The 27562-nt window shown below is 37.3% G+C and overlaps 1 protein-coding gene across 3 annotated transcripts; it reads right to left on the reverse strand.

The window, feature by feature from the left end:
• Window positions 1-976: 976 nt before the first annotated feature.
• RAD21L1 (RAD21 cohesin complex component like 1) lies at window positions 977-27055 on the reverse strand. Of its 3 annotated transcripts, none has more exons than XM_039237800.1 (13): window positions 26912-27055; window positions 25401-25530; window positions 23356-23449; window positions 21075-21181; window positions 18181-18351; window positions 16630-16725; window positions 14888-14995; window positions 13036-13262; window positions 12683-12782; window positions 11720-11844; window positions 9473-9565; window positions 7114-7191; window positions 977-1407 (listed from the first exon to the last, which is right to left on the reverse strand). In XM_039237800.1, exons 1-13 carry the CDS (start codon window positions 27053-27055, stop codon window positions 1219-1221), a joined length of 1662 nt encoding a protein of 553 aa, XP_039093731.1. In that variant the 3' UTR covers window positions 977-1218. The 3 variants fall into 3 exon arrangements, with proteins under 3 accessions (XP_039093731.1, XP_039093730.1, XP_039093732.1); XM_039237799.1 differs by having other exon boundaries at window positions 9473-9568; XM_039237801.1 differs by lacking the exons at window positions 14888-14995; window positions 26912-27055 and having other exon boundaries at window positions 9473-9568; window positions 25401-25457.
• Between the last annotated feature and the right edge of the window lie 507 nt (window positions 27056-27562).

The following is a 27562-nucleotide window of genomic DNA, read 5'->3' on the forward strand; positions in this document are numbered from 1 at the left end:
AAAAAGAAAACTATAGTCATGTAAAAGAGTGGTTGCACGAGTTAGGTTGGGGGAAGGGACTGGTTACAAAGGGATAGCACAAGGGAACTTTTTGGGTGATGTTACTGTTGGCATCCTGATTGTGGTGGCGGTTATAGGAATCTAGTCATGTGTTAAAAGTCACAGAACTGTGTGCCAAAATGAAAAAGTCAGTTTTTCTGTATGTTAATTTAAAAAATAAAAGACTTTTTTTTTTGTTTTGTTTTTGGATTTTAAATCATGTACCTTTAAAAGAATAAAAGACATTTTTAAAAAGGCAACTTTGACATTTCAATGTTATAATTAATACATTCAAAGGCGCCATTTAGAATTTCATTTGCAGGATAACTCTAGATACAAGGAGATTTAAGAGAGTAGTATCAGCTTCACTTTATAGCACAGTATGGAGCTCAGAGAGCATTACATGAAAATTTCCTAACTCACACTTGAACCAAGAAAAAAGAAAGACAATGGTTTTAATGTTAAAAATGCTCAGTAAACACCAAGTAAAAGAACATTTATTTTTATGACCTTTACTTCAATTGTAGCTTCAGAAAACATGCGGAATGAGTGTCTCCTAATTTTTTTTAACATAAGAGATTTAGATTTGCTGAAACACGACTGGTAGTTATAGTAATCATTAAATAGTAAATAAAATGTTAAATAACCCATAAATAGACTAAAAGCCACTCAGATAATTTAAAACAAAGATGAATTTTAGAACTTTTAAATTAGGATGTTAGATTAAAAAGCATGGCATTAGGTCAAATCAAGGATGATTTGCATCAGAATCAAATAAATTATTGCCTGTGGGGAAATGAGATAGTAATTATTAATTACTCCCATACAATTTAAGTAAATAACCCCACATAAAATACTTTTAAAAATATCCTTACATGTTTTTTGAAGGAACACAGTATTTAAAAAAATGTATTCTAAATGCAATATTCAGGTCAGGGAAATGGTGACTACTATACATTCAAGTTAGCTAAGTTAAAAATGCTACTTAGCTACAATTAAGTATTTCTGTAAGCATACAGGTTTCCAATTCTGGCTGTGATTCTTTTGACTTGACAACCATGAAATAGGCGGTCGGCTTATATATGAAATGGATCAGACCTCCAACTGCTTCTAGACAGCTTCTGCGTTAAATTGAGCCATCGACACAGAACTTCCAATAATGACATAAATCTGCATCCTTCACATTTTATGGAACATTGGTCCCACTGTAGCTACAATGTCTGCGTAGGGAGCACTCTGGCTCAGCTCAATAGCCTGCTGTTTCTTTAGGACGAGAAAGCTGTAGAATTTGGCAGCGGCTTGTTTCCGGTCACTGTGTCTGCAGAGCTTCATCAGACTAAAGTACTGCATTCCCTTCTTGTTGGATTCCTGGAAAAATAATTAGAAAAGAAGAAAGGAAAGAGAAACAACATCACTGTAAGTCCAGCAGGCTGCGGGTGCATGATGAATAAAATATTGGTATTCTTGAGAAGTGAGTGTGAAATCCTTAAAGGAGGAAATGCAAATGAGTCATTAGTAAATTTAAAAAAACCATCATAGGTCATTGAATACAAGCTTGGTTCATTGAGAAAATGCCCGCAAAAAGAACTTTTGAAGTGTTATTCCAATTTCTAACGTGTTATAAAATGTTAGCTCTTTTAGAAATTTGATGTTAACATAAATAAATGGCTTGTGTAGAAGTGCAGTTGGTTTAAACTTGTAGGCAGGACTTTGGGGGGCTTTAGATACGAGAATTATCAGCCTTATCAGACTCCTTTTTCTTAAAGGTACTGGGGAGTGGGAGTGATTATAAACAACTATAGTGATAAATGTAAAATTATATTTATATATCTTAGTGGTGGAGGAATATGACTTTATAAACACCTCCCGGTTTTTTTGACATAGGTCAAAAAGGTATTGGACTCACCATAGGGCACCTACGAACCTACTAGAAAAAGTTGAGATACAATAAGGAATTTAGTTATGGATAAAGATAACTCCTTTTATGAAGACTAGTACTTGGAGTCAGATTTCTAGAATAGAAGTACAGTATAGGTTTTTTAGTTAGAAATACTGTGATCCCTTGGGTATCTTACTCCTTGGACAGTGTGAAGTATTTTTAGAAATAGCATATACAGGTGGTCTTTTTTTTTTTTTTTTGGCTAATTCATAACATTCAGCAAATTAATAAGTTAAACAGTTAATCATATTTTATCTCAACAAAAGGAGTGTATGGGTATCAGCAACCTTTCAGAAATTGCATGCCAAACCTTCACTTGTCCCTTCTTGAGGAGAGAAGATGTGGGTTTTTCCCATGGGAGAGAGCAGGGACACCCTTCTCGATTTCAAGAATCCTTCTGAAAAACACTCCAAGGAAACAAGTATGCCAGACTGAACCCACTGGCGCTTATTTATTCTGTTCCCTCCAGAAACCCCTCTAAAATGAATGTAAAAGAGTAAAAGGTGACAAAGGAAGGAGATAAAGACAAATAAACTGAAAGACTGACTTTGCAGAGTAGAGGAAGCTAAAACGTAGGTGACAACAGGGAGCAAAGCCAGCAAAAAGCAAGCCAGTGTGAGCTACAGAACCTTGGAGAAGCTTAGGAATTGGAGGCAACAACTGTTTAGGACGGAGATAAGAATTTCTCAAAAGTCTACGTGGGCGCAGTTAGAGGTGCACTCCACCACTTCCCCGAACCACTGCTCCAATACCCTGTCAGGAGGCAGGAAGGTGTCTTTCTAGAGATCCTAACCACTAAGGCTCTAGAGCTGGGACACCAGGCACTGTGGCTTACCACAAACTGGGGGATTAAGTGAAATGCTACACAGACAGACGGCCTCTCCCTTACCTACTCTTCGTTCCTGAACCACCAGCACCATCCTTTTATCTTCTAGGCCGTAGATCTGAAGATTTAGCTGGGAAATATGACCGTGGAGGTGGTGCTTAACGGACGATGGCACATGCATGTGTGTTTGTGTGTGTGTATGCAGGGGGTGCTGCCCAATCATCTCACCATAGAGGCCGTATGTCTACAAGACCACCCTTGTTTATATAACTTCCGATCTGGGAGCACCTGGGTGGCTCAGTCGGTTAAGCGTCCGACTTTGGCTCAGGTCATGATCTCACAGTTTGTGGGTTCGAGCCCCACATCGGGCTCTGTGCTGACAGCTAGCTCAGAGCCTGGAGCCTGCTTCAGACTCTGGGTCTCCCTTTCTCTCTGACCCTTCCCTGCTCACGCTGTCTCTCTCTTTCTCTCTCAGAAATAAATAAAAACATTTAAAGAAAAATAACTTCCAATCGATTTTGGCTGTCTCACTCTTAAATACAAACAGATAACCAAAGACCTACCAGAAATCTGAGTGTAATTTCTAACATTCAAGAGCAAAAAAAAGAATGCATTCAAGAGAATCACTAAGCAAACAGAGACAATGCAGGGAGCAGAGGAAGACTATAACCTATGAAAGAGAAGACTCTGTCTATATAACATGATGAGGATGATTACTGAAAGAAAGCAGATTAGTGGGTTGCTGGGGGGTGGTGGGGTTGGGTGGAGAGACCAGTGGGAGAGATGGGACAAAGAATTATCAAGGGGCACAAGGAAACTTTTTGGGGCTATAGACATATATGTTCACTATCTTGATTGTGGTGATGTTTTCATAGGTGTATACAGATGTCAAACTGTTCTACTGTATTTTATTTATTTATTTTTTAAAACATTTTCTTTTTAATTTATTTCTGAGAGAGAGAGAGAGAGACAGACAGACAGACAGACAGACAGCATGATCAGGGGAGGGTCAGAGAGAGAAGAAGACACAGAATCCGAAACAGGCTCCAGGCTCTGAGCTAGCTGTCAGCGCAGAGCCTGATGCAGGGCTCAAACCCATGAACCGTGAGATCATGACCTGAATCGAAGTCAGGCACCCAACCGACTGAGCACCCAGGCGCCCCTGTTCTACTGTATTTTAAATAGGTATGATTTATTGTATTTTAATAATACTTCAATAAAGCTGTTAAAAAAGTAAATACATAAATGAAAAGATGAGGATGCTACAAAACAAAACGATAATTAATAACTAAGAAAAACTCTTGGAAAACAAAAAATATGAAAGCAGAAATAAAATTCAATAAAAACTAGAAGATAAAGTTGAAGGGAATTAATATAAGGAATAAAAGATTTTTTTTAATGTAAAAGGTGCGATTCAGGGGATCCAACATCTGATCCATAGACAATTCAGAAAGAACAGAGTAACATCAAGGAGGAAATTTAAGAAATACAATTTCCTAGAATTCAAGGACCTGAACTTTCAGAATAAAGAAACCACTACATGGTCAGCACAATAAATGAAAAAAGACCGATTTCAAAACACATCACCATGAAATTTCATTTCAGACCACTAGGAGTAAAAAAAAAAAAAAGATCTTGAAGTTTCCAGAGAGAAAATAAAGGTCGCCTACAAAGGACAGCCAACCAAACAGCATCTAATTTTTCAGTAACAACGCAAGAAGCCTAGACGTGTTACAAAGCCTTCAACATCTGAAAGATGCTATTTTCAAACTAGGTTCAGAACATCCAATCAAGTTAAAGGTAAAATAAAGGAATTTTCAGACTTATATATAGGGTGTCTATCTCCTATGCACTCTTTATCTCAGAAAATTATGAGAGGATGTCAACCACCAAAAAGTTCAAAGTAAAGGAAGACAGACCAACGCATCAAGAACTAGAGAAACTAATATAGGAAAGAGACAAAGGAACTCCCATGTTACGATATAGGACGGTTCCCAAGACAAAAACTATGGAAAAACCTAGAAGGCAACTAGTCTAATTAGAACAAGAGGATGATGAGCTCTGGAAGGAGTATCTTCAAGAAAAAAAAAATGGAACTGATGAATCATTTGATACATTTAACCATACTAAAAGGGGTTTCATTATATTGTCAGAGAATTTTTAAATAGGATTAAGGGTGAGTATATAGACACTAAGCCAATGGGGAAAATGAAGCAATGATTAAAAAAAACCAAAAAACAAAAAAAAAAAACCCACAACACTTTAAACAGGTAAGAAAAGAAATGCAATGACACTAATTTTTACATAGTCTTTGGGGGCTTTTTATTTAAAAAAAATTTTTTTACGTTTATTCATTTTTGAGAGACAGAGCATGAGCAGAAAGGGGCAGGGAGATTGGGAGACACAGAAGCCGGAGCAGGCTCCAGGCTCTGAGCTGTCAGCACAGAACTTGACGCCGGGCCTGAACCCATAAACCGCGAGATCATGACCCGAGCTGAAGTCAGACTCTTAACTGACTGAGCCACCCAGGTGCCCCTACATATTAACAGTGACTGCTGATTGTCCCTTAATATCCATTTTTGTCTTCTTCCAAAGGAATAGAATTACTAGCTGGGCCCAGGGCTGCCAGACAAAGACTACATTTTCCAGCTAGATGTGGCAAGGTGACCAAGTGCTGGGCAATGAAATTGGAAAGTGATACAGAGAATCTCTGGTTGTACACTTAAAGGAAATTTTGTTGCTGAACCGAAAGCAGACATGGGGGGTACTACCCATTTTTGATCCTGAGAATAAAGAAAATGAGATAAAGGTAACCTAGGTCTCTGACATTCTGTGAGCATAGCACCCATACCAGGTTTACTTTATCTTTTTAAACCATTGGTATTTTGGCTTTCTGTCAAAATCAAACCTGCATGGGGCGCCTGGGTGGCTCAGTTGGTTAAGCATCCGACTTCGGCTCAGGTCATGATCTCACAGTTTGTGGGTTCGAGCCCCTCCTCGGGGTCTGTGCTGATGGCTGGCTCAGAGCCTGGAGCCTGTTTCGGATTCTGTGTCTCCCTTTCTCTCTGACCCTCCCCTGCTCATGCTGTCTCTCTCTCTCTCTCTCTCTCAGAAATAAATAAAACATTTAAAAAAATCAAAATCAAACCTGCATCATAACTGTTACAATTATAACACTGTAAACACTGAATATTGTGTTAAAAACAGACTGAGGTGGGGGAGATACAACTCAGCTAAATATTCATTTTATGTTGAAAGAAGTCAGCAGGTAAAATTTAAAGCTGAAATATCAAGAAAGAACAGTAAGAACATGTAATTGGAAATAGAGATATAAATGCTAAAAGAAACAGCTTAACATAGCTGCCTCTGGCGAGCCGGACTTAGAGATAAGGAGGGGTTAGGACAAAAAAACTTCTGTGTTTTCTTTTCATTCTTATAGCATAGAACTATTGAACTTTTAAAATTATATACATGTATTGTTTTGGTAAAAATGTAATTAAAATTTAAAATTATCTGTTTTATTCTTACTCTATTATTTTCTTTAAGAAAGAGAGAGAAAGAGAAAGAGAGTGCATGAGTCGGGGAGAGGAACAGAGCGGGAGAGAGAGAGAGAGAGAGAATGAATCTTTAAGCAAGCTCCATGCTCCTTGTGGAGCCCAACACAGAGCTCGATCCCAGACCATTCGGTCACAGCCCTGGGATTATAATCCAAACCCAAATCAAGAGTCAGACACTCAACCTACTGACTCACCCAGGTGCCCCGCTCTTACGCTATTATAAATTGAGTTCCATATAGAGAATTAGTTGATAACCTACTAAGCCCAAGAATGAGACACTATATGTCTAGAAGTATGAGGATAAGTAAGAAGTTGATTAGAATATGCAGGCAGTGAAAGCAAATTCCCGTGGTTAGCCCTGGGTATACTGCTCAGAATAATTTCCTCCTAATGGAATTTGGTCTCAACAAAAAAATAAGGAAAATGATTTTTTTTAAAGTTTATTTATTTTGAGAGAGAGGGTGAGAGCACGTGCAAGTCAGGGAAGGGCAGAGAGCGAGAGAGAGAGCGAAAGAGAGAGAATCCCAAGCAGCTCTGCCCTGGCAGTGTGGCTGCATGTTGACGGTGGGGGCTCGAATTTACCAACTGTGAGATCATGACCTGAACCAAAACCAAGACTCGGACACTTAACTGACTGAGCCACCCAGTCACCTCAAAAACGATTTCGTTTTTAGTAATGTCTAGAAGATCCAAGGCAATGTTTTATTTATTTTTAACAACAAAAATAGGATTGACAAACCCTAGCATCTTACCCGCAATCTATTTAACATCTGAAGAATTCTTCCCTTCCATCTCTCTGCCTCAGTATTTTGTTGACTCTCCAAGGACTCCTGTTTGAGTGAATAATAAAATACCTCAATGAAACACATTTTACCAAATGCTTACTATTTGCTAAGCACAGTGTTAGCTGCTACAGGAAACCCAACTATAATACCGGGTCCTGCTATAAATAAGGAGCTTATGGTCTGACAATAGAATATGAAACATACAACCATATGAACCTCTACTCCCTAGGTGATGAGGGGCTCCAGAAGGGGAGATTCCGCAGTCTTTATTGGTAGTGCGTCCCAGGGCACTGTGGCCTTACTTTCAAACGTAAAGTCAGAAGTGACTTTTGGTTAGGACTATCCCAGCTCTGGCCAATTTGAACTGAGTTGACAGGGTAAACATAAAGCTGTAGAAAAAGTGCCTTGTCAAGGCCTTTATCTGAACTTACCTGGTGATACAGAGGCTCTAATTAATAAGTGATGCTTGGCAATTTGTGTACAGTTGGGTGAGAACCTTTTGGATTTCGAAGGTAACCTGTCCAAAAAAGATCAACCCACTTCCTCTCATATTATCCGAATAGATTCATTCTTTTTGGTCTTTAAAGCTTAGCCACCTTCAGAAACACCTCAATATTTAAAAATTGTCAAGTTGAAATCCCTCACAGGAACTCACTCTAAGCTCTTATCTACTAACACTTGATAAGCTGAGAACAAAATCGGGCATAGGAAAGGTGCTGATGAATCTGACAAAAGAGCAGGCCTACAGAGCGCAGGGGTGGGGGGCTGTAGGGAGGAAGGTGGCACAGATCTGACCTACTTTGTAATTTTTCCCAGGCTAGCTCCGGCCATGTGACCCGATACCTTCTGTGTCATCCTTATCAGAGGTGCACTGTTTGTCAAGCCTCCGTGCGCACCTTTGAATCCCAGATACGTCCTACAGTGTTTTCAATTTCAGACTCCGAGATGATTTCAGAAAGTTCCAGAATATCCTGGATAGTATTTTAAATCATTTGGAGCTAAGGGGACCACCGAGTCCTCACTCCTACTAGCTGTACTGGCTTCCTGGTCCTGACTATATAGCATCCCTTCTTACACTGCAAAGGGAGTGATCTGAAAATATGGCCACTTTATTCTGAAGAGTTTTCCAAATTCCTCCAGGTACAATTTACTTTTATTTCTTTCTGGTCTGCCCTGGGATCAGTGAGTTCACCCAATTAGTAATGTTTATTATATTGTTAAATACACAAATGCTGTTTTTCAAATAGAAAAAGCAGTGGCCCAGCTCTTTGTTAAAGACGCAGGAGACGGCAGCTTCGCCTATACTGCACAACGAAACTCAGGGGGAAAAGGCTCGGAAAAAATAGTCTATGCGCTTTGCTGAAGCCTGTCTACTTGATCTATCTGGACACCCTACAGCTGAATCCATTGTGTGGAAAGCCGGGCGGATTATTAAAACAGCTGAACTTGTGCTGTGTTGTGGTTTGCTTGACCATGTATGAAAATAACCTGTGTCTGTAGAAGCAAAGAGAAAGGCGAAATTAACCAACTCTCTTCTACCTTAGCTGTTTGGATGTTTCAGGTAGAAAATTCAGGTATCTATCCTGTCCTAGATTATCCGAAGAATTCAGTGTTTTCCACGTATGAAAAAACAATCCAATAGTCTTGGAACTCATTATTAAGATAGTTTATTTAAGGACAGCTTGTATATGGCATGAATAGCTATTCTGATATTATTTAATAAGAACCTTTGATTAAAATTCATTACAGTCTTAAAAATGCCTTCAGCACGGTGATACAAGGACTAGAGAAATAGGACAGTCAGGTGAGTCCACGTTACTTCTGGCTTTGCTGTTGAATTGTGGCCCTTTCAGCAGACCATTTTCTCTTTCTGATCTCTAGAAATCTCTGACAGATATAGGCCTTGAGCCATATAATGTTGTGGATAAAAATGTTTTTTTTTTTTTTATTTGTAAATGAAGTAAAATTTCAAATGCCCCAGGACGTACCTCTAATATAGCTCTGTTTCTTTAAAGCTGTTACAAGAATAACTTAAAGCAGTGATTCTCAATATTTTTACCTTTGACTACCTTTGATAATATAAAAATCTCACAATTTTCTTTAAAATTATTTGAAGTTTCAAAATAAATTAAAGAAAAAAGGTTCAAAGCAATTCTGAGTATGTTTTATCAAACTATTGACACACCTCTTTGTTGAGATCACTAATTTAAACAGTAATTCGAGAAAGTAACATGACAGCTCTAAAACCAATTTTCAGGTAAATAAGGTGTTAACTACTTAGGAACAAAGTTTTTAAGAACATTCTTGAGACTCTGCATATATTTACCAATTCAACTGGACTATTTTCAATGTCTTGTGCTAAGATGCCATTCATTAAAGAGGATTCCTCAGCAGCTGAAGATACCATTTCAACAATATCCTCCTAAAGCAAATTAGGGAAAGACAGGTAGGTCATCACAGTAGTAGTAGTTATCATAGGAACAATTTTATTTTGTTAAATGCTTTAATCACATAATGCTCCTTTCTAAAACTAATTTATTTTAAATTTTATTTATTTACTTTTAGAGAGAGAGAGCACAAGCAGCAGAGGGGCAGCGAGAAGGAGAGCCAGAGTCCCAAGCAGGCTCTGTGCCATCAGCGCACAGCCGAATGAGGGGCTCAAACTTAGGAAACGTGAGATCAGACCTGAGAGGAGATCAAGAGTCAGGCGCTTAACCAACCGCACCACCCAGGCGCTCCTCTAAAACTAACTTAAAATAGTACCTGCATTTGCAAAATATTATCTCTGAAATATCGCAGGTAGGCAGCCCCCGTTCTCCATAAGCCTCCCACAGATGAAGAACTGGCACTTCCCCACCCTCTTTTCTAGTCCTGTTCTCTTCACCACTGCAGACCCGGCATCACACACATCTTTGGCTGTGTGGCTGAGACCACTTTCCTTTGGAGCATTCTGTCCAGTCCCAGCCTCTACCTCTATCCTCAGGCCGGTGCCAGGGGGCAGGGGAAGAAGAACTGTGAGCAGAGAGGTGCAATGGGGGAAGGGATATTAATATCTCTACCGAGGGCCATGACAAGATTCTTGCCACCGCTGCTGGAGCTGTCACTGGCAACAGGGAAGAAAACCTGTGTCCTCTGAAAGAGAAGCAAAGGCACAAAGAAGAAGGAAAAAGAGGAAGCCAGGAATTCTATATTCCTTATCATCTCCTTTTTTAATTGCTATAGAAACTGTTAGACCCCGTTTTCGTCTTTAACCAGTCTTCAGGCTAGGAGCTTCCTACAACAAAGCTTCTTTCATTTTTCATTTTAGCTTTTAGAATGTTTAGGGAATATAAAGAGTTGCATTTTATTCTTTAATATACATGTCAGTGGAGACTTATGTCTTTTCCCTTTTAATCTCTATGAATATTCTACATTTTAAAGACTCTCAATTTTGTAGTTCTTTACATAAAAAACATTTAATAAAGATTGAAAATGATTAATCAGAATCAATATTTTTCTATCCTGTCAACGTGCTCCCATTCCTGATTGTATTTCATATCTTCACCATTTTTGGAAGCAGAATGGAATTGATGGTTAAAGCCTAAGTTAAGGTAGAGGAGTTAAATGGCTCAAGAGAACTCATACATCAATCTCTTTCCTTTACTTCAAGCACGAGGGAAAGTCTATTTTGTTAATATGTTAAAAAAAATCATGAACTAAACAAGCTTGCCTGATCATAATTTTCAGTAGGTGCACTCTAAGAAATGCCTGAGCCCAAATAAGGAAGATAGTAGTATTGGCAACCCGATAACTCAACATCCAGTATACTATCAAATATTTAGTAAAATACCTTCTGTTTTAATGCATTATGAAATTGTCTTTCCTTCCAAGAGCATTCAGTTTCAGTGTGGACTGATTTTGAATTCCCTGAGTGGTTATCAAAATGCAGTGATGGTGGAACAAACCAGAAAAGCACTGGTTTATTTTTATCTGGTTTGGCTATATTTGTGCAATCACTAAAGTGACAATGGGAAAAATACTTTAAAACATGTTGTTTCCAACTACGTTTTTAAATAACTATGTTTTTTGAATAAAAATTATGTCTTCGAGTAAAATTTTTTAAAATTTTGTTTGGCCATGGATCTTCAGATAGTCTCTTGGATTCAAGGCTAAGGTAATTATAGATCTAAAACATATTCTTAGAGGTGGGAAGAGTGAATTTCTGATCAGAAACAAAACATAGGTGTATTGTCTAGAGTCCTAAAAACATTCCATGATGTACTGAATGTGGGGCCTTGGAGGATTCTCAGGATATAACTGGATTCAATACAATCATTTATTTGATGTACCATGCAAAATATTTCAGTATGAAACTACTTATCTTGTTATTTACGCTCTTAAACTTCTAGAAAATACTGTTCTGCAGATGAAAATCATGCTTTACATACCACTGCCCCTTACTAAACAAATTGCAGAATAACATAAGACGAAACATAAACTATAAATGTAAGAAGACACACCAGAGTCTCAAAGTTCCTTCACCGTATCTGTGTCAGAAAAATAATATTTTTATGATTCTCTTTGGTTAACTTACCTCAGAATTAATATTTTTATTGGTATCCTCATGAGAGTTACACATAGGTCCGTTAATCACATCCTTCCAAGTTTTGGGTTGACTTAAGTCTTGCTGGGAATTTGGCTCTTCCATCTCAGAGGTCTCTGAATTATTAAGGAAGTAAAGAAGATTTCACCAAACTATCCTTCAAACTTAAATTGGGATGTGATTGTTACAAAAGAAAACTTCTGACAGGAAGCCTGGAGTCTAAGAATTTAAGCAAAGGGTACACACACTTTCTTATAGTTTCCTAAGTCTCACATATTTCTCTGCCCCTTCCCCTCATCACCTCCACTCCCCATCATCCACCTACTATCTTCTCCACACTCCTTCCCACACATGCACTCACGACACAACATGGATACTTCAAGCCCATCCTGGTGTATCGTTAGCAGATTTTAATGCCTTCAGGACAGGTGATCAGGAAGCAGAGATTCACTCATTACCTAAACTGGTTTTATCATTCCTTTACAATAGTCATAATAATAATCAGCAATTATTAATACTCCCTGTAGTCTCTAGGTGGATGGAAATTTCTATGTCTCAGGTTAATTGTGTTGTTTAAATGCTATTCTTATCACTAGGTGACTTCTCATGTTAGTGGTCTTAAAGTGAAATGTTACCCTACTAGATAAAATAATTTTTTTCTGTTGAAGTTTTGTGAGTACTGCCTGTGGGGAGAAGGGAGGTAGGAAGGAGTGAGATTAGGAAGAATCCACATAGTATATATGCTTCATCTTTTTAATGTAGCTTGTTGAACAAAAATTAATCTGCAAAGCAAAGAAGGCAATGCTAATGTAACAATTTCTTTTAAGTTGAAATATTCTAGAGATAGCATCTATTTGGGAATATGGAATTGGATCCCATCTTCATTTTGAAATATAAAATGACAGTTTTGTTTCTGTAACAATCCCTTCAAAACCAACAGTTAGGATGTCTCACCTATTATGTTTTCATTTCCCACTTCTTCCTTTACTGATTCCTTCTGTATCAATTTTCTTCCAAGTTTAAAGCCAGAAGACAGAAAGCATTTTGTAAACAGCTGTAAAAATATACACTTTTATTACTTTTTTTGTACAACCAAAGCAATTCAATAAAAATATAAGCACATATGCTAAAAAGTGAAAACTATAATTCATGCACACACATCAAGCAAATTAATTCAAAAGTGTTAAGGGAGTATTTTTCACAAGTTCATATTCTGTTGTATACATGAATGTAAATATGCATTTATTTATTTATTTATTTATTTATAACCAAACACTGCACCTATGTAAAAAGATGGGAATGATTACCATTCTCAGTTCAGCATGAGTCAAATCCTGGGCAGCACTTGACAGAAGTGTGTCCACTCCTCCCTTCTTCTTCCACATCATCAATCTTCGGGTCGGAGGAGCTAGTTCCAAAACCATGAGTGTGTCCGTAAAGGAAGTAAGCTGTTTATGCATAATTTTGCTACTGATCTCCTTGACTGGATCTATGAGCAATTTCCTCTTTTTCCCTTTCCTTTTCTCAGCAAGGTCTAAATATAAGAAATAGACACAACTGGGACTGGTTGTACAGCTGTGTAAAATGATATTCTAGGCAGTGCATACCTAAGAAATATCTACCACAATGCAACCTACAGAGTTGCCATGGGAAGAAAAATCCCTTTCTCTTTACTGAAAATTGTGCTTCACTAGGTTTTTGCAGAGCTAGAGTATCTCAGCAGCCAATAGCTGATGCATTTTGTAATGTGTTCCTTCAGGGTGCTTAGGATGGACTCTGTTGACCTGCCAGGTTGATAACTGAGGAATATGTGGAGCAGAGGACATAATGAGAGGGAAGTTGCTCAGTTCTGAAGTTCCCTAAAATATCTATCTAACAGGACATTCTGAAACATTAATTTGTATTTGTCCAGTATATTATTCTTCCCTCCTCCATTGAAATTCATACACAAATTCCAAGTAGGTAGCTAGGCCCATGGAGTTTCACTCCTTTAGGTCATTTTACCAGGTAAAAAGCAGAAGTCAAACTTTTCCTTAGTAAATATGCAAAGGGGGAGGGTTAGATTTCCCAGAATGGGTGAAGATCTGAGATCAGATGAAGCCAGAAGGAACAGTCACCTGCTTGCTAATGTGCCTTAGTAAAATTCTGGGAACATGACAAGATCTGAGAAGGGCTGGGGGTGTGATGACCCCAGAGGCTACACAGGCTGGGGCAGTAGGTACCACAAACTGTTTGGTTGATGACCAAAGTTTCCTTTCCACCTGCCACACCCCTCCCCCAAATTTTGATATCACGTGGCTTAGGGCAGATAGGGGAGCTGTACAGATTGAAATTTTTGCCAACCCAGTGGGATAGAGGCTCAGAGTTGAATGTAGTAAATAAAAAACTGGAATGCTTTATTCCTTGCATGCCTGAATTTATAACTGAAATTCATATCAATTATACTACCTAAAACTAGGATGTTCTTACAAGGTCAAGTTATATTCATATTTATTTTTTATTCCTAAAAATATGCTTGAGGTTAAATGTTAGAGAGCACAGACCTCTCTTCTGATCCTTTTGTTCTGCCTTATTTTATATGCATTTGCATGTTTATTTATCTTCCCAACCAGATTGTAAGCTTCTTAAAAGCAGGTACTATTGTTGGTGCCTGGGTGGCTCAGTCGGTTGAGGCTTCCACTCTTTGATTTCAGCTCAGGTCATGACCTCATGGTTTGTGAATTCAAGCTCCCCATTGGGCTCTCTGCTGACAGTATGGTGTCTTCTTGGGATTCTCTCTCCCTCTCTCTCTGCCCATCCCTGGCTTGTGTGCCCGTGTGCTCTCTCTCAAAATAAATAAACATTAAAAAAAAAAAAAAGCAGGTACTATGTCTTCTTCATTCCTGTGCCCAAAAGAGAGTAATAGTTCAATAACTACTGGCATTGAACTCAGTTTTAAATTTTCCATTTTCCCGAACTGGATATATGGTTTGACTAGAACTGACTATAATGAAAGAATCGCCCCAAATTTCCTCTACACTCTTTCCCTACTCTTTCCCTATTGTATTGCATATGTTATTACTAGGTTGGCTACTTCCTATAATACTTCATAGATTATCTCACAGTAAATAAGAGAGTAGTGTATCAAAAATAAAAAACAAAAACATGAATGACTCTGACCTGAAACATCAATTGGGTCAAGGGTAAATCCATGTTCTTCATTTGATAATGTGATTTCATCCATTTTTTCATTTTCAGGTAGACATATATACTCTGAATTATCTGGTTCTACCATAAGAGGAATTATTAGAAAAATAAGAGTTATGTTTAATCTAGATACTTATATGAGAATGAAAGCAAAAGATAAATTAATTGAAGATTTATATTGCTAACTGGAGCCCAATCTGATGTTTCGAATCACAAGTACTTAAGAGAGTTGAAGAGACACAGAGATTATATGGTCTGGGACCCAGTGCCTAGGTGAGTCGTGCACTGTCACCTTCTTTTGCACATGTGACATCTAAGGCTGGATGTAGAAACAGTGGTAGAAACTTAGTAGAAACAGTGGTAGCAACCACAATAAATGACTGACATATATTTGATTATATGTCTGCTAAAAAATTTGTATTCTGTTAAATCTCTTAACTATTAGTTGACCCATAAAGGACCATAAATAAATTTATATCATCTCTCTTTTTCACATTTTAAATTTCTACTATGTGTTAGGAGGGAAATGTAACATCAAAAACAGTGAGGAGTCAAAATGGGACTATTTGTACTTTTAATTCTTAAGAAAAATCATACAAAAGTACTTCAAATGATCTGAGGTAGCTTCACTTGGATTTCAAGTAGAAAACATGCCCATATTTGTAATTTCTCTCAAATTGTGTACAGATTGCCCAATTATACTAATGTTAATATGGTATTAATATTAATAATTAATAACCATAGTAATGTCAAACATTAGTGATGTTTCTAACATGTAACATATTATTTTATTTTATTTTATTTTTTTTATTATGAATATTTTATTTTGGATTTTAATCTATATTTATATGTCATACCATTTTACAATTCTTCTTGTATTCTTTACCCCTCTTCTTATTTTAAAATTATGTCTTACCCATAAAGCAAAATGAATAAATCATCTTCTTATTCTAAAATGTATTGCATAAGAGAGGAACAATCTTTTTCTTGGGTAATTATTATTATTATTATTTTTTTACAAATAGTTTATTGTCAAATTAGTTTCCACATAACACTCAGTGCTCATCCCCACAAGTGCCCTCCTCCATGCCCATCCCTCCTCCCCCCCACATCCATCAGTCCTCAGTTTTTGTCAGCATTCAAGAGTCTCTCATGGTTTGCCTCTCTCCCTTTCCCCCACCATTTCCGCCCTTCTTCTCTCCCTTGTTCCTCCATCAAGTTCCTCCTAATCCTCCTATACGTGCAAACATATGATATTTGTCCTTCTCTGCCTGACTTATTTCGCTCAGCATAACACCCTCAAGGTCCATCCATGTTGCTACACATGGCCAGATTTCATTCTTTCTCATTGCCGTGTAGTATTCCATGGTATAGATAAACCACATCTTCTTGATCCATTCATCTGTTGATGGACACTTAGGCTCTTTCCATGTTTTAGCTATTGTGGAGAGTGCTTAACATATTATTTTAATGACTCAAAAGCATAGTGTTTTCTCAGAGTATTTAGATGCGCTGTCATATCAAATAAACCCAATACTGGTTAAATGCCATTGTTGTATCTTTCTCGAAACCCAGTTTCCTATTCCCTATTGTCTACAGTCAGACTCAAGAGAGTTTGAGTATATTACATCACTACTTAAACTGAGGAAGTTGTAAGGTTTAGTTTGAACATCAGTATCTGTTCACTTTCTACACAAAAGATAATTTCATCATACCCACTATAGTGTCAGGAGGCTCAGGAGGCATGGAAATTTCTCCGTTCAAATGCATGTCTTCTAACAGGATATTCTGATCATCTTGCAATAGATTGTCTTGAAAAGTACAAGAAATACTTTTGTCATACAGAATAGAATCTGTCATTTTTTTCACTAAACGTTTAATTGACATTATTGTATATAAGGATTATAAACAGATACAAAAAGGAATCAACCCTACTTAAGTAGATTTGATTGGCTACGTAGATTATCATATTTCATGCAGGATAGTATAGAATTTCATATATTTCATTTTCTTTCCCTTATTAAGTAGATGTTTAATTTCAGGACATATTTACTTAACTAATACCAAGATGATAATCTTGTTACAAAGTCATGTTTAAATTTCAGATCAAGAAGTGAAAGCTTTCAAACTGCTTTGGTAGATATCTAAGGTAGAACCACTATTTTTCCATAATTTGAAATTTCAAAAAGTTTGCCACAACCAGCCCTTTAAAGTAAACTAGAGAAGTTAGAAAAGACTTGCTATATTAACCATCAATATCTTTATTTATTTATTTTTTTAATGCTTTATTTATTTCTGAGAGAGAAGAGGGACAGCATGAGCAGGGGAGGGTCAGAGAGAGGGGGAGATACAGAATCTGAAACAGGCTCCAGGCTCTGAGCTGGCAGTCAGCACAGAGCCCAACGTGGGGCTGGAACTCACAAACCGTGAGATCATGACCTGAGCCGAAGTCAGAGGCTTAACCGACTGAGCCACCCAGGCGCCCCTACCATCAATATCTTTAAAATAGAGGTATGTGTATTCAGATTTCCCAGTTTTTGTCTACCCCATTTCTATGATTATTTTATAGTAACATCATAATATAAATATAAAAATATAATATAAAATGTTGGACAGATCCTTAGAATAACTGTTTCACAATTTCTGTTAAGGAAACAATGATTCCAATATATGATCTAATATATTTTGTGAGGAAATATACTAAACTCACTCCTTTCCCTCTAAAAATTAGGAATTTGTAAAAATAAAAACAAGTAGTATTTTATAACCTTTAGGGAAAATGTTTTTAAATAGATGCCTATTTACTTAGACCTAGCTTAAATGTTTAAATACACCACAGACTTTAAAAATGTATGTAAAAAATGAATTGATTAAAAAAAAGTGTATTGATTTAGGGGTACTTAGGTGGCTCAGTTGGTTAAATGTGTGGCTCTTGATTTCAGCTCAGGTCATGACCTCACTGTTCATGGAATAGAGCCCCAGATCAGGCTCTGTCCGGGCAGTGTGGAGTCTGTTTGGGATTCTATCCCTCCCTTTCTCTCTGCCCCTGACCTGCTTGCATGTGCACATGCTCAGTCTCTCTCTCTCTCTCTCTCAAAATAAATAAATAAATAAATTTTAAAGGCACTGATTTATATGACACAGAGGCATACCTGAGAATTTAGTTTGATATAATAAGCCTATTAATACATTCTTAGAATGATTGAAATAAATATCCAATTTCTTCTTATTTTAATACCCAATTTCTATATAACCAGAAAACATACCGATCATCTCTCCTGCAGCTCCTTCATCTCCAAATCCATCTCCACTGTCATAGAACAGAGATTTTTCTCCAATGAGGCTTCCAGAACTAGGTTCAACTAAAGGACCACTGGAATTCAGCAATATGTTGTCATCAAAAAAGCTATGTCTTCTGAGAATTTCAGATTCCTCTCCTAAATAAATATAGATCATTAACGCTGAGTTAGCCATAGAAACATAGAGTTTTAGAGTTAGATGGAAATTTAGGTATCTTCTTGTACAGCCCCTCCCATTTTGCAGATAAGAAAAATGAGAGCTCAAAAACTTATTTGAATTACTCAACTAAAGTCAATCAGTTAATCAGTGGAGGCTGGATTTCTAGTCTAACATTTTTTCCAAAACAATAGGGAAAAAAACATCAGGATAGAGTTTTTAGTTGTGGTTCAATTTAATAATTTCCCAGAATGACTCCTTCTACTTTAGATAGGTCATGTCCTGCTTGATCAAGTATTATTTAATATTATTTCAAGCACAATTTCTTGCATTGTTTGTCCACAGTGGGGTTTGGAAAATAAGGAGCATATCTGCCTTCTTGGGAATGGAAAGGTAGGTAAAATATTAAAGGATGGGCTTACAACATTCATCCAATAAGTATTTATTGAATGACTGGGTATTAGGCAATTGGCTAGGGATTAGAGATACAGTGATAAAAAACCCAATCAGCTAACATTAACTGAGTACTTACTATGTGTATTATATTATGTAATAGAAGATGCTATTATAATCCTAATTTTACAGACAAGGGAACACGTCCATAGAAAGGTTTTATAATTTGCACACAGTCATACCCTAATAAATGACAAAGCTAGGATCTGAATCCAGCAGACACAGTGATAGTTAAAACTTCCACTGGTAAAATATCTTGCAAAATGGAGACTTATGAGAACAAACTCCTAAGGCGCTGACACCAGCAGATAAAATGAACTCTCTGCTTCAAACCGACTTGCTTTCACATTGGTTGTCAGCACATGTATATTCTTTCCCTTCCTTGCGTTTGAATCTCTAGGTCCAGGAGTCTGAAACCCTAGAGATCAGACAGAGGTTGGTGTTCTCCTCCCTTTCTCAACAACCCACGTTAGTGCTAGTTAGTAAACAAAATCATGAAGTATCACTTATATTAAAATGAATATAAGTTGATAAAATGAAATAAAGTTGATAAAACAAAAAAGGTGATAAATTGGTAGAGGGCCTTGAGGATAAGCAGGGGTGTCTAAAGTAAGTCATAGGGACTCAAGGTGCTTCAGTAGAGGAATGTGATATGAAAAAAAAATTCGATTTAAGAACAATTGCTCTTGCAGAGATACATAAAATGTGGGAAGAGACTGGGAGATACGTAGGAGGGTATTACAGTACTCGAGGTCTTTAGTACTGGTGAACTATGCTGGTGGCTAGAGAAATAGAAAGAAGACCTAAGAAGCATTTCCAATTTGTCGTTGTTGTTAATCAGCACTGGTATGAAGCTTACAGAAAGTGCAGTTAAAAGTGGTCCTAAAGTTTTAGGCCTAAAGAACAGTAGCAGCGTTTACAGGGAAATGTGTAAAGGGTGTCTTGGCAGTAGGAAATATGATTAACCCTTTGTCAGTGTATTACTCTCTGGGGTTACAGAGAGTAAGAGATCCATGCTACTCAAAATACAGTCTGTGGGTTGGTGCTTGTCCACGACAGAGTAAATACACAAATTAGAGGTAAATGTTTAGAGCATTTTAAAGCAATTTCACAGAGTAATTTGAATTATATGTTGAATTTAATAACAAAACATTGAAGCATGTATTTTGATTTTTAAACTTTCAATTTTCTGGTAATCAGCTTTTTAATATTTTACAAAAGTATCATTCTACGACAGACTGGAAGTTAACCAAAATTCTAAAACTTGTCCCGCACCACAGATCATTTAAGAGCACAGCTATAGATCATAAGAGTTATGGAGAAAGAGTAAGGATGAGAAGCGGAGGTTGGAGATGTAGCTCAAGCATTACTGCCTTGACCACCCTCCCCAGGGAACACAGAGTAGGCCACCCTTCTATGCTCACTTGCTTTGGGCACTGTAAGAGAGCTAAAGATGAATCCGACACAGATTTTCTCCTCATGGAGTTTTCAGACCAATACAGGATGTACATAATATCATAGTTCAAGACAGAGGGAAATGCCATAAAAAGAACAAATAATATATACCTCTAATTATAAGATATACTCAACAGTTTGTTTCATAATCAATGACTATGTATTTAGCATGTGTTATTTCCTCCTCAGTCCTAAGCCATGCTAAAATATTTCATTTTACAATTGATATTATATATTGGAGGAATTTTCATATTTTAAAGGCACTATATATAGCATACATGTAAAACCCTATATATATGGTTATATATAATACATATATGTATACATATACACATATTATTATGGATATATGTATATACACATATATTACTATGTGTATACATACATACACATATATTACTATAATATATTACATATATATATATATTACACACTCACACACACACATATATTACTACAGCAAATGTTTATTTGCATGTCTCTCTCCCAGCCTGAAGCTCTTTGTGAGCAGAAAGTGCTTCTGCAAACTTTGTACTGCCTATGCCTATGATAGAACATGACATATAGTAAGTATTCAATAAATGACTGCAGACTAAGAAGGGAAGTTTATAGTCTAAGACTGAGTCTTGGCATTAACACCTATTTAGAAAAAAGTAAAGACAAACCTGCTGAGAGTGGCATTTAGACATTAAGAGATCCATTCTAAAGATAGCTATTTCTATTGACACGGTTTCAATACAAAAATGCAAATATAATTGACTATGGCTTGTGATTTTAATTTCTCAAAGATTCTCACCAAAGCTCCCAGCTTGGAAAAGTAGATCATTAGCATAATCTTCTCTAAGTGTGATTTCTTCTGGTCTGCTTTGGTTCTGAGTAAAGTGTTCTGAAACATCAATAGCACTATGGAGAAACATAAGATTTGGGAAGATTGAGAAAAATATGCCAACAGAACACAAGGGTTTTGCAGTATACCGGCAAAAGCCCAAAACTCTAAAACAAAAAACAGGTTTTATTATGAAAATAAAGACTTTTATTTTCTCAATAGTGTTATTTATAAACACTGGTTGATTACACATGTATATATACAAATGGTCTCTGGGCTGCCAAATCCAATGGTCAGTTCTCAGTCCTTTCTTATTCTAACCACCGCATCTGAAACACATATTCACTCCCTCACCGAACACGTTCTTCTCTGCACCTCCAGGATACTACTTTCTCTTGAGTTTTTCCTTACCTCACTGGCTGCTCCTTTTCTATCTCCTTGATTAGTTCTTCCTCATCTCCCAGACTATTAGCTATTAGGAATGACCCAACACTCTGTTCTCAGCTCTTTCTCTTTTAAAATAATTACACTCACTCTCTGGGGGGTTGAAATTCCAACTATATACGCACAACTCCTAAATTTATATATCCCGTCCAGACCTCCTTCCTGAATTTCAGACCCAGATATTCGACGACTTGCCTGCTCCCCTTGGATGTGAAACAATCATCTCTAAAGCCCAGTTTACCCATGACTATAGTCATCCTTCCTTTCTCTTCCCCTTAAAGCCATATCCAATTCTTCAGCAAATCCTGTCGGCTCAGTCTTCAAAATATATTCATAATTTCACTGCTACCACCTTGATAACATGAAGACTGAGAAGTGACCACAGACACTGTCATTTCTCACCTGGACTTTTTTTTTTTTTTTGGCAGAGATAGCACCATTTATTAAGGAAGGTCAAGACAATGACCATAGGGGAGTCCCTTCTAGGACACAGAGGGCAAGCATCCTGACCCCACATTTGCGGGCTACTGGTGGGGAGGGCACATGTCCCCAGTTGGGCTCTCAGGCTCCCACAGATAGGCAGAGGTGCCATGTCCCCTTCCTGTCCCTCCCAGGCATGAATCAAGGCACTAACTGTTTTCAATGCCCTTCTCTGCCCGTGTATCCTGCGCCTTCACTTCCAAATCAACAGTGGGGGGAGATACGGCCTGGCATGAGGTGGGGAGACCCATTCCATGCTGGACTCTGCCTGTAGCAGCTCCTGGTAAGAGCTGGGGTGAGGTTTCCCTTGCAGCCCTGAGTAGGTGTTGGGTAGGAGGGTCATCTGGACTTCTTACTGAAATAATTTTCTCATAGGCTCGCTGCTTCCTCCCTTTCCCACTTACACTAAGTAGCCTGAGGGACTATGCTGAAATCAAGTCAGATGTGTCACTCTCCTATTTAAAACCCTCCCGTGTTCCCTATCTGAGTAACATAAAAGTTCTTATTGGGGCCTACAGCACTCTACATCTTTGCACCCCCAGCTACCTCTCTCGCCTCATCTCCTACCACTCAGACTCTCATGGCCTCCGTGCTGTTCCCTGAACAGGTCCAATGTGTTCTGCCTTAGGGCCTTCTCACTTGCTCTACATGGAACATTCTTCCCCACATTACTGAATGATTTGTTCCTATACCTTCCTCAGGTTTCAGTTCTGACCTTATTAGAAGAGCCTTTCCTGAGAATCCTATCATTTTTTTTCAATTGTTTCTTTTCATATTGCTGATCATTTACTGGCATATTTCTTTGTTTATTGTCTGTCTAATATGTAAGATTCACGCAGACAGAAGCTGTTGTTCAATGTCTTCAGTGTCAAGAGCTGCTCCTGGCATATGGAAGGCACCCAATAAATATTTGCTGAATGCATGGAGGAACATACTGTTAATATCACAAATTACATTCAGCAAATACAATGATACATTTTTGTTGTTATTTTTCAAAATTTCCCACTGAATTTAAGTCTTCTCAACTGTATGTATATTTCACTTCTTAACTAGATTCCACTTGTATTCATAAAATCTGAAGATGAAAGCAAGAAAGTCAAATTGAGGGGGTTCCCGGGGTGGCTCAGTCAGTTATGCCTCCAACTCTTGATTTTAGCTCAGGTCATGATCTCAGTTAGTGGGACTAAGCCCCTGCTTGGGATTCTCTCTCCTCTCTCTCTCTGCCTCTGCCCCACTCACCTGCCCTCTCTCCCTCTCTCTCAAAATTGATCAATACACTTTTTGTTTTTTAAAGGAAAATCAAATTGAAGGAAAATAAATCATTTACTTCACATTTTGGGTGTCAAAATCATGAAACTCTTCTGGCAATGTGATAGCATTGTAAGCAGCTTCAAAATTCTCTTTTGGAAGGTCAACCAGTCCTGAAAAGAATAAAAAACCACATCCAATGAGCAATAATGCTATGTAAGATAATTAACTCCCAGTTCTTGCCCTTCTTCAGGCCCATTCTCTACGAACAACCAGAGTAATATTAAAAAATATTTTAAAAGCAATCATATCAGCTCACTCCCACGCTTAAAGTGACTCAGTGACTTCCCTAGCGTATTTAAATAAAATCCAAATTCCTAATCAGGGCCTCTGCAGCTGTACAAACCTATCAGCATCATCTAAGGACTCTTTCCCTCACTCACTAGACTCTAGTCATACTGGCCTTTTTGTTCCCTGAACAAGTTGAGCACTTTCCCCCCCCAAGACCTTTGCTCTCACAGTTCCCTCTGCCCAGAATGCTATTCCCTCAGGGACTTTTTACAAGGCTGGGGACTTCTCATTCTTCAAGTTTGAGCTTAAATTCTATCCTCTCTGAAAAGCTTTTTCTAATTAGTCTAGTGCAAGTAAAGTTTTCTATTTTTTGTTGTAATATGCTGCTTAGATTCCTTCATAGCACAATCACAATGTACAATTATTATAATAATTTTAAAAAACTTTTTTATTACCTGATATCCTCTCCAAACTGAAAGGGACCTTATTTGCCTTATTTGTCCTTGTATCCCAGAGCCTTAAATAGTGTTTGGCACAAAATATGGGATCAATATATATTTTTGGATTATATAAATGAAATAATAAACATATGAACCATATTTGATACGAGTATAAAAAATCTATGCTGAGAACTTACAAATATTTTAAATAAAGAAAAAAAAACCTGTCAACCCCGATTCAACAAATATTGAGGGAATAGTATGTTCAAGGCACTGAGACAAGTACTATAAGAGGTTTAGAAAATATTACAACAAAGATGTTGCCTTCAAGGAACTTGCAAACTAGTATGAGAGACAAGGCCTGTACCCCAATAACTATAATACAAGGTGGAAATGATGAAAGTCTTAAAATTAAATTAAAATCTGAAGGCCTGATATTTATGACACATGTAAATCCCTAGCATTCTGGAAGGCCTAGAGATTTTCTATAATATTTTGGGGTGCCTGGGTGGCTCAGTTGGTTAAGCGTCCAAATTTGGCTCAGGTAGTGATCTCACGGCTAGAGAATTCGAGCCCTGTCCGTATTGGGCTCTGTGCTGACAGCTCAGAGCCTGGAGCCTGCTTCAGATTCTGTGTCTCCCTCTCTCTCTGACCCTCCCCAACTCGCATTCTGTCTCTCTCTCAAAAATAAATAAATCTTAAAAAAAATTTTATGTTTCATAAATAGTCTGCTACTTAGAGTTTTGAGAATTCTGAAAACAATGACAATTACGATATCCAGGCTTTGTCAATTACATTATTTCTCTTTTTTTTCTTTTAATGTTTTATTTATTTCTGAGAAAGAGAGAGAGACAGCATAAGCAGGGGAGGGGCTGAGAGAAAGGGAGATACAGAATCTGAAACAGGCTCCAGGCTCTGAGCTGGCAGTCGGCACAGAGTCTGACGCGGGACTCAAACCCACTGACCGTGAGATCATGACCTGAGCCGAAGTCAGACGCTTAACTGACTGAGCCACCCAGGTGCCCCTCAATTACACTATTTCTAATTTATTTCATACAGGCAAAAACAGATACAGTAAATTAAGCAATCCATTAAAAGTGAATATCAGAATTTCTTACATAAGTGTGGTAGCTTTACATAGATTTTTAATGTCAATATGCAGGAACTTTGCAAGTGTTTGAAAGCACAACTGGTTCCTGCAAACACAGGAAAACAGCAAGGGAAAGAATATAATTTGTCCTTAACCACGGAAACTTAGAATCAGTGAAAAGGAAGTTTATATTCACATACACACCCCTGAATTACAGAGTGCCACCAATTAAAAGAGCCCACCCAAAATAAAAATGCAAAAGGGAAGCAAGATGAGTGAGACAAATCAATGTTCCAAGCATACCTGGGCGAAATGTCATCTTCATTTTAAGCAATGCTTCATTGCAATCTGCCAAAAGATATTTTGCCTTCCTATTATAGATTCGCACAACTCCCAAAAGAAGGTGTCCTGAAGTTCGAAGTGCAATTTTCACCTTTCAAGAATTTTTAAAGCATTAGAACATTAAGCATTAGATTCATAAACTCTGTTTGAAAATTATAAAATCATAGAATTTCCTCTTTTTAAAAAGAAGACATTCTGTATTCTTATTTAGAGTGAATCATTTGGGGTGCCTGCGTGGCTCAGTTGGTCAAGCATCCCACTTCGGCTCAGGTCATGATCTCACGGTTTGTGAATCCGAGCCCCTTGTCGGGCTCTGTGCTGACAGCTCAAAGCCTGGAGCCTGCTTCGGATTCTGTGTCTCCCTCTCCACCCCTCCTCCACTTGCACTCTGTTTCTCTCTCAAAAATAAACAGTAAAAAAAAAAAGTGAATCACTTAACTTCTAACTTATCTTGTAAAATGATTAACTTTTGTTCTTATTCAATGAAGAGACTCTAATGTGCCATTTAAGTGAAATATGTGATTATTAGTTTCACGGAAGAATATAAACTCTGCAGTCAGGCAGACTTGGGTTCAAGTTTTGGCCCAGGTGCTGAGGCTTGAAGTTCAATCTTCTTGAACTTCAATTTATTAATAATGGCTACAACTTATTATATACTTATTTTGTGCCAGGAATTGTCCTAAGAGCTCTTCATATATTATGTAATTTTGACATGAACCTCCATTTACAGAAGAAAAATGCCTGAGATTCAGATATGATAAGTAGCATGGCCAAAGTAAGACAACTACTAAGTGATGAAGCAGGAATTAAGTTTGACTAACTCAGAAAGTTCATGCTCTTAACTACCACACTTCACTGAGGCTGAAAGAAGCCCATCTCACAGAGTTGATGTGAAGATTCAATGATCTAATGAACATAAAGTCTAGCCCAGTGCCCGACACATGGAAAGTTTTCAATTATTATTCATCCTTCTTGCAAGCAGAAAAATACTTGACTTCTAAAAATATTAAAATCATATTTTAATACAAATTCTAATATCATATTGTTTTATTACGAACATAGTACTTTATGAAGTGTTTTCACACATATTTTCATTTATACTCAGTTATCCTTTGTTTCCACTCTCCATATTCATTCACTCACTATTTTTCTAAGAAATACTTATTTGGTACCTACTGTGTCTACAGTATTTTGTTAAGGGAGTAAGAAAGGATTACAAGACATGTACAAAACATGACCTTCCTCCTTCAGGGTCTAATCTATTTATGATAAACGTATGAAAACAGTTAGCTACCAACAGAAATCGACATATGTCTGTGCTCAGGTAGTAAATGTTATAGGAATGAAAAGAGAGAAACCATTTCGGAAGTAATACTTCCTTGGAAATGCATTTTCTGATAGAACATATTTTAGTTCCTTTCCTCTCCATAAGTCATGCCAGATACATACTATAATTTGAATCAATAACATACCTTAGGTGAAATAATTCTTTCAATGGTTATCTCTAGATTGCATTCAAATACATGAGCCTTTGTGAGTTTCTTCTCCCAGTGAGCTGCAAGCCAAATTTTGGCCAATGGCCCTCGCTTACTCATAAGCACATGTGTGTAGAACATGTTGTCTATATTCCTTAGGAGTATTTAACATAGTAGAGAGAACATTAAAAGATATTTAAAATTTGGTTACAAAAACATTTCAGTGCTATTTCTTAGCAAAAACACTCTTTATCAATTTTAAACAGATTATCTTCCGATTCAAGCTGTTATTCACTTCAGTTTCTTGCAAAGAACACATTATTTAAAATACAAAATTGTAAACTAATGAGAGCTCTTAGATTGTGAACCACACCTGTTTTAAATGTATTCTGATCACTGATGTTCTTACATTCTACTTATTTTATGCTGCAAAGGATTTGAGTTCTCTTATTAATATGGTCAAATAAATAGAGGAGGAAGCCTGGGGAAAAAACAAGAGATGGAAATAGGGGGAAAAGAACAGAACAGGAAAAGGTGCACAAAACTAAGAAAGGCAAACACCTCTCACCTCTTTTCTAAAACTTAGGAAACTGAGAAATGTTAGACTACTGACTTATAACAGGGTATTGAATTTCTTTGTTTTCTTCA

This window comes from Hyaena hyaena, unplaced genomic scaffold (genome assembly GCF_003009895.1).
Source record: "Hyaena hyaena isolate Hyena2069 unplaced genomic scaffold, ASM300989v1 scaffold_131, whole genome shotgun sequence".
NCBI lineage: Eukaryota > Metazoa > Chordata > Mammalia > Carnivora > Hyaenidae > Hyaena > Hyaena hyaena.

What these genes read in the sequence shown, in the direction of transcription:
- RAD21L1 (XM_039237799.1), bottom strand. Translation starts at nt 27,055, where the DNA reads ATGTTCTACACACATGTGCTTATGAGTAAGCGAGGGCCATTGGCCAAA. An exon ending in GAAGATGACATTTCGCCCAG is followed by an intron (nt 23,450 to 25,400) that starts GTATGCTTGGAA and finishes TATTCTTTTCAG; the next exon opens with GACTGGTTGACCTTCCAAAA. An exon ending in GGGAAATGAAAACATAATAG is followed by an intron (nt 11,845 to 12,682) that starts GTGAGACATCCT and finishes TTAATAATTCAG; the next exon opens with AGACCTCTGAGATGGAAGAG.